The sequence below is a fragment of the Macaca fascicularis genome, chromosome 11 (genome assembly GCF_037993035.2).
Source record: "Macaca fascicularis isolate 582-1 chromosome 11, T2T-MFA8v1.1".
NCBI lineage: Eukaryota > Metazoa > Chordata > Mammalia > Primates > Cercopithecidae > Macaca > Macaca fascicularis.
The window spans coordinates 9,396,926-9,404,886 of record NC_088385.1 but is presented as its reverse complement, the minus strand read 5'-3'; the positions used below and the strand labels follow the sequence as shown (position 1 = coordinate 9,404,886).

Below are 7,961 nucleotides of genomic sequence, written 5' to 3'. Positions count from 1 at the left end.
TGATGTGACCCCAACGTGCCAAGGTGGCCGCCATCCCGTCTGCAGCTGAGTGAGGACCCTCTCTGCAGCAAAGGACTGTGGAACTACCTGACCATAGAGGTGGATCAGCTTATCAGGGACTGGAGGGGCCACCATGCGGGTGTCAGCACCACACCCATGACCGGCAGAATCCACTCCTCCAACAGCACATGTTGGTGTAGCTGCCTGCCGAGGAGGGCATGATTTCAGCTCTCTAAAGAACCTCTCATCTCACCAGGAAGGCTATGGTTCCAGGCAGCGGCCCCCAGTGGGCACGGCTCTGTCCCAGAGCTCGTAGGTACCAGGCACTCAAACCCCTTCCTGCAGGATCCCGCAGCTGGCCCTGCAGCCTCGCTCGTCAACGCAGGCAGGAGAGGCCGGCTCCACAGAAATGGTGCTAACGCTCCCCTCGTCTAGGTGGCATAGAAACAGGACCCCAAGGACTGGATATATCATCTCACTTTCAATCAATAAAGACAGGCTCTCCCTAAGGCAGAGAAGCTAAAAATTTACCCTGTTCTGGCCAGTATGACCGACATAAAGCCAAGCTAGCAAAGGGTTGGGGGGAAAGAGTAATAATAAATCTGGCTCATTCTTAGCACAGAAGAAACAAGTTGCTAAAATAAAAGAAAGCAATGGGAGGAAACGGGGTTCTCTTACCTGGACAACAGCATTCAGGCCAGTGTCTGTGCCCAGGCTTATTTCTGTCCCCGGGACATTGTTGCTAATCGTGGCTGGCACCACACACGGGGGATGCAAAGCTCCTGGTGGTGGCCTCATGCCTTGGCCATGTCACACGTGCTCTTGTAAGCATGAAGCAGCAGGGCCAAGCGGTTAGCGGGGGTGCTGGGTGCTCACCTGCCAGCCCCAGGGCCTGCGCTGAGGTCCAGGAAGCGACAGGAGGGACCTCAGTCACCAGGGAAAGCCGGTTCATGCGGGTCAAGGAGCCCAGAGGAGCTCTGGAGGTCATGTGGGAGCAGGACAGGCCTCAGTGACACAGGGGGCTGCCTGGGCACAGCCCAGGTCCTCATGAAAGGGGAGGCCTGCAGGCAGCACAGCAGGGTGGGTGTGAGGCAAGCAGCAGAGCAGGTTGCAGGCAGTGGCGAGTTAGTCACGAGCGGGACAGCTCAGCTCTCGGCATCTCATTGTGGGTAAGGGAGGCCAGGGCGGTCAGGACGTTTAAAGCCAAAGCCAGTCCTGTAGCTTTCTGCAGGCAGGCAAGGATGAGTGGGATGGGGCCCACAGCTGTAAGGACCACACCAAGTGACCGCCATCATCGTGCAGAGGCGGCCTCCCCGCGCAGGCAGGGAAGGAGGCAGGCAGCTGGATAACCGGGGGGCCACACTCAGCCCCGGGCCGCATCTCTGCTCTCCGGCGGGAGGCTGCCATTTCTGCCCTCGGGAAGCCGCACACAAAGCCACACACGCGAGCAAGAACCTGAGTTGCTGCTCTGGGGTTCCACTGGGAAATGGGCTCTGGTGTCAGAAATGGGAGCAGTTCTCAAGCTTGTGTGCACCGGGGTTTTTCAGACTCCACCTCAGGGTGTTAACCAAGGTAACAGCCGGACAGGTCCACACGCCCACTGTTCCCACCTCCAAGCGGCCCCACACAGCAAGGTGTTTTGTCATCCACTTGGTGGCAAAACCAACTATTTATGGACTTGGATGTGTCCCTCTTCCTGTGAATATCCCCACATCTGCTGCAGAAATGCTACTGTTGGGACACAGGGCGGGGCCCACATCTCCCCAGGAGAGTTGGACAGTGAGCGACCCAGGCTCTGCAGCCCTGGTGCAACCCAAAGCATCCCAAGGCCAGGAGCCCGTGTGTGGGCAGAGGGCTTTGGACAGTGAGTAGAGATCCGTGGCAGGTGAGTTCACAGCGTGGTGGGTAGGAGGGTAAGGTGGGTGGGTCAGTGCTGGGTGACCACGAGGTGAGCTGTGAGCAGGGGCCCCCGTGCCCCCATGGGACAGCCTCCACGTCCACCCAGGCCCAGCATATGCCCAGCTCTTGGGCTGCTCTGTACAGGCTCTGGCCATGGCAGTCTTTGCAGGACTTCAATCCGAATGCCAGCCTGCTTCCCAGCCAGAAACACTCATCTGGGGATACTCACTGGCCTGGTGCCCAGGATGTGGCCCCCTCAGGACCACCACATGCGGGGCTCCTTATGCTTTTCAGACAGGTGACGTCACTCCTTTACTGTGGAATACCCTAGCTCAGGACTGACCAAGACTGGCTGCGGGGAGCTGGCTGCTTCTCCAAGAAGCCCTTGCCGGAAGCCAGAGGCTGTGGGTGACCCGGGGCCAGGAGGGGCCTGAGGCACACAAGAGGGCAGGTGGGGGGGTCTCAGCTCCTTAACTCCACATTGAAATCTGTGGGAATGGCCACATTGCTGCAAATCCTCTCTCCCCTCTTCCCTTCCTTCAGTCTCCAAAAAAGGGCAGGGAAGCTTCAAGACAGGGGAGACCCTGCCCAGAAAAGCATAAAACTCTCAAGACCAAACACAGCCGGGCCCCTGGGTCTGTGGTGGGGCCACTATGACAAGGAATTACAAGGCTGTGGTCACCGCCACCTTCACGACACCTGACAGCAGCGTGGCACCCACCTACTGTGTTTCTGATGTGACCTGATCAAGCTTACAGGACAGAGTAATGCACCAGCCAGCGCTAAGGAATGAAGAGTCCAACCGAAACTCCCTGCAGCCACATCCTGAGAATGTGTAACACCTGCTCTGAGATATTCCATTCATTCTGTTCTGCCGGGAAGACCCACTCGCCAGCACCGCATAGATTCTGAGGGGCTATGGCGTCAGCTAAGCATCAATGCTGGCAAGAAGCAAATCATCAGTGAGGATGAGGATGAGGACGCACGTGTCCAAAGCAGATGACGACTTCACCACATCAGATCCGCCCAGGACTTCTGAAGCGCAACATGGCCACGTCCTGAGCCAGACGCCTACTATGGAGCTCGCCCTGTGCTTGGAGGAACTTTCCGCAGCGTCCCTTGTCTCCAGTCCCAGGTGCTGGAAGCATCCCTTCTCCCAGTTCTAACCAGAAACCTTCCTGGACGGTGCAAACATCCCCTGGGGCACAATCACCCCATGAGAATCACCAAATTGACTGAACAACTGGAGCCATCCACAGACCGCAAACATAAATTCTGCCCAGGGCCAGGCCAGGAGTCACGGGTCACAGAGGGTGTGTGGCCAGACAGGGAAGAGACGCTCACTCCCACACATCCTCAGCCTCTGACGGCTTCAGGACAGTGGCTGGAGTGACCTGGAGTCACCCACGTCAAGTTGCCTCATGCCCTCATTTTTTGAGTTCGCCACCAGCTCCTGTTCTACGGCCAGACGAGCCCAGTTCAGACCCAAATTCAAACCTTCTCAGGATTCACCCTGTTTGGCCGTCAGTAAACAGGGCTCTGGAGAAAACAGCTGCCATGTCCACATCTCGGTCCCTCTCCCTTCAGGGGTCCACGGAGGGATCCTCGGCGGCTTTCTCGTCCCTGCCCCGACTCCTGAGCAGCTGCAGCATTTGCCAGGGTGACCTCGATCAGCTCAGCCGGCGTCACTCACCCATCACGAGACTAGAACCACAGCACTCCCAAGACAGCCTCATTCCTCGGAGCTCAGGATCAGAAGGGCAATGAGGACACACACAAACACACTAAGGTGGCTGTGCCTGGCCAACGGGAGGCTCAACTAACTACACGCTCCAGTTCTTTCTCTATTGTAATCAGTTAACTTAAGGTCTGACACAGTGGCTCATCCCTGTAACCCCCGTGCTTTGAGAGGCCAAGACAGGGGGATTGCTTGAGCCCAGAAGTTCGAGACCAGCCCAGGCAACACAGGGAGACCTCGTCTCTGTAGAAATACAAAAAATTAGCCACGCACGGTGGCATGCACGTATAGTCCCAGCTACTCATGAGGCTGAGGTGGGAGGATCACCTAAGCCTGGGAGGTCGAGGCTGCAGTGAATCATGATTTCACCACTGCACTCCAGCCTGGGAAACAGAGTGAGGCCCTGTCTCCAAAAAAAAAAAAAAAAAAAAAAAAAAAAAGAAAACAAAATTCTTTAACCTAGCTTTCAGAAACTCGAATGAATGAAAAACTGAATTTAAAACAATCGCATAATAAAATCACACAGTCCCTCAAAGCGGGTGGAACTGACCATTTGTGGGGTGTTTGCCTCACGTGTTTTGGTTTTCAAATTTTGACCCTACACATTTGTTACATATTTACAATCTAAAAAAAAAAAAAGTTATTTATAGCAGAGGACGCTGGAATTAAAGAGAGATTTTCTTCCTGAATGAAAGTGTACATCACATACCACAAGCATCTATGCTTTGTGTGGAAACTTGAAAATAAAGTGTCACAGGGAGATCAACACCAGCTTTGTCCCACATCTTCAGATGCTCAGCTAACTGCAGTGACTGCTCTCAAATTCTCCACCCATTCCCTCTGGGCAAGCGCCAATTAGGTAACGATTAGGGAAAAAAGAAGCTTCAATCCCTCCCATTGCATACCCAACTTTCACAGACTCAAAAATCCAGCTAAAGCTGGTGAAAAAGCAGTGAAAGCCATGCTGGAATTCCCCCTCTGTGAAACAGACACTCATGTTCATGTTCCCAGCGTGAAGGTCAGCCCAGAGCCGGGCTGGACCCACAGCAGCAAAGCCGTGACGCCCGTCACCAGGATTACAGAAGCAATGTCTAGGTCAGAGATTAGTGACTGCCAAAAGTAAGGTGAAAGTTGTCCCCAAAGCCAGTGAACACGGGAAAACCTGGGCAGGTTTCCTTCACAAAGAAAGTGAAGAAAGTTTAAGACACTCAGAAAAGCAAGAAATGAGTGCTAAGCATTTGTAACCATTTGAGCTGTATGTTAAAATCTTGTTATTTTAATTACCAGTGCTCAAAATAAGTTGCATGCCAAGGGTTTACAAAAAAAAAAAAAAAACTTTGAAAAATATTCGTGAGAACTAAGTCGCACAAGAAAAATCAAAACTTGAGAATTTCTGGAAAATTTTAGACATCAAGTTTTAAAAAAATGAAATGCTTCCTGCGTTAGGTACGGTTCAGATTCCCACGTGAATCACCAAGTGATTCACAAACATGAGGATAGGCATATATTTCTTTTAGCCCAGAATAGCGGTATGTGCCTGTGGTCCCAGGTACTCGGGAGGCTGAGGTGGGAGGATCACCTGAGCCCAGGAGGTCGAGGCTGCAGTGAGCCGAGATCACACCACTGCACTCAAGCCTGGGTGACAGAGTAAGACCTTGTCTCACAAAGAAAAAAACAAACAGAAGAGTATGTTTCAGTATTGTCTCTTGGCAAAAAAACTAAACTAGTCCCAATATTGCCTTAGATGTAATTTAACATCCCCAGTTTACAAAGGGGAAAATGAGGTCAACAGCCAAGACCAAAGAGATAACAAATGCAGTGGTGCGTTCAGAACAATGACTACAATTATAAAACATTCAGTTCAATTTCTACCCTCAGCATCAAGGTAGGGGTTCCTCATAATGGGAATTGGAGGCTCAAAGAAAATTTAGGCTCAACATTAAAAAAAAGAAAAAGCGGATTTTAATGCTGGTGCAATCACAGGAGACTGCGGCCCAGCCATCCTCAGCGCTGCAGGTACTCACGGGCACATCCGGGGTCTTGGCCACGCTAAGTCCGGGCCGGTGGCCACACAGAAGAGGCGATAAAACTTTTTTGGGAGTGAGATCAAAAATGTTCAGTCTAAAAACCTACTTTTCCAGGGGGGAGAAAAGAACGAGAAGCTCTCATTCAGGGTATTTGTAAAAGGCTGTTTCTAGCGCACTGGTAGATAATAATGGCCGGGGCCATCGGGTTAGCATCAGCGGGCGCCCACCTGGCGGGGCGCACTGGGACTTACCTCAGTGATAGTGTTCAGGGCTGTGTCTGCCCCATGCTGAAATCGGAACGCGGCACATTGCTGGACACAGTAGCGGGAACCATGATCATAGGCACAACTCCTCGTACTTCTCCCGGACGGCCGACAGTTCCAGGAGTCCCATCTAAATTCACCCAGTATCTGCACGCTGGCTGCTCAGAGGCCATGGTGTGGAACGGCCAGGACATCGCTTAGTCATACGGGGCACAAGCACCTCACTTGCCACTCCTGTGCTTCTATTTCATCAAACCCTATTTTCTCCTGAATATTGACCATAGCAAAGTCATTAGCCTTGGAGATGCATTTGAAACATCAACTTGCTTTGTTCAAGAGGTTTAAGACACACGTAAGTCTTTCTTGCCATGCTCAACACACACAGCCTGCGGTTTCTGAAGTCAGTGTTTCTGGAACAAAAGCCTTGGCCTGCCCCGTGAACATTCACGCTGAGCACACTGTGGCGAGGCTGCTTGGCAGCCAGCAGGGGGCAGGAGAGAGCCACAAGTGCCACGTGGGGTCCCTGCAAACTGCACCTCTCTCCCTCAATCAAGGGGGGTGCCTCCTGCCCATCCAGCGGCTTCCTCCAAGGCCTTCCTCTAAGGCCTCTTTAGCTGCCAGGGCACTGACTTCAGACTGCTCAGCCAATGGGGCAACAGATTCAACAGAGTTCCATGTTGTTAAAGGAAAACTTCTGTTACCAGGCAACCTTAGTATCAGATTCAAGGTAAAATAACCAACAAGATTGTTTCCAAACCAACATGCTACTAGTGCCTTATCCTTCAATGCTGCTTAAACATGGGGAAGTATGAGGAAAAAAGAGCATGGCACTTACTTCTTAAAAAATAACACCTCTTCCAGGTTCATGTTACCCAGATCATAAAGACTTAGAACTGTGGATTCCCTACAGAAACGTGTAGTGGGGGTGGATCCCCACTGCTGACCCAGCCTCCCCCCAGGTCAGTCACCCCCCTCACCACGGGGTTCACACCTCTCCAGACCCTGTCACCTCAGCAAGGAAAGGTGGTGTCTCTGAGCTCTCTTCACAGGTAGCACCCGGGAGCTAGAGAGACACACAGACACACCCATAACTGCTTTAAAATCCTGAAATGCAATACATATTCAAGGACTTCATTATTAGTTTTTTTTAAAACTGTAAGAACAGAGTGAGCCTGGTTTTAACCTCTCTGCCACAACAACACCGTGTACATCTGTCTTTTACTGTTTGTTCCTTCTCCAGCAGCTGCTGCCTGGCTGGCCGACTGCAGAAGAAGAGTCTCTGGTACTCCCGGTGGGCCCTCGGGAAAAGCGTGAGCACCACGATCAAGTCTCAGGACGCCGCACACGTTAGGGTCGCCCACAGATCGCCATTCCCAATGCCTAGAAGGCACTGAAGGGGCCTCCTGCTCTTTGTAAATGTCAACTCTCCTAAGCTATGCTGTGTAGAAAATTTTTAACTGCAGTCCACACATACTTTCTTTCTGTCTTGTTTTTATCCTAGAGGCATATTGTTATGGAAAATTAAGTTTGCAAGGTTGAAGGGTTTTCTGAAAGTCAACTTCTAATCCTGGAAGGAAAAAAAAAAAAAATGGGCCAGATGTGGTGCTCACGCCTGTAATCCCAGCAGTTTGGGAGGCTGAGGCGGGCAGATCGCTTGAGCCCAGGAGCTCGAGACCAGCCTGGAAAACATGGCAAAACCCTGTCTCTACTAAAAATACAAAAAAAAAAAAAAATTAGCTGGGCGTGGTGACATGTGTCTATTCCCAGCTACTCAGGAAGCTGAGGTGGGAGGATCACCTGAGCCCAGGAGGTGAAGGCTGCAGTCAGCCTACATTTGCATCACTGCACTCCAGCTTGGGTGACACAGTGAGACCCCGTCTCAAAAAAACAAAAAGCAAAAACAACTGTATAAAAAATCATTACAGAAGGGAGCTGGCTGGGCACGGTGGCTCACGCCTGTAATCCCAGCACTTTGGGAGGTCGGGGTGGGCAGATCACCTGAAGTCAGGAGTTTAAGACCAGCCTGGCCAATAT

The 7,961-nt window shown here is 51.9% G+C and overlaps 1 protein-coding gene across 2 annotated transcripts in view; it reads left to right on the top strand.

Moving 5' to 3' along the window:
- Window positions 1–7,394, top strand: part of LOC141407972 (SH3 domain and tetratricopeptide repeat-containing protein 1-like) — a 217,533-nt gene extending 210,139 nt beyond the window's left edge. The window contains exon 4 of one of the 2 annotated variants that reach the window (XM_074005880.1): window positions 7,171–7,394. In XM_074005880.1, coding sequence (XP_073861981.1) covers window positions 7,171–7,278 — 108 coding nt within the window. In that variant the 3' untranslated portion in view covers window positions 7,279–7,394. Of the gene's footprint in view, window positions 1–7,167 lie in introns of both variants that reach the window. The other variant, XM_074005878.1, reaches the window with a different exon arrangement.
- Window positions 7,395–7,961: the final 567 nt, after the last annotated feature.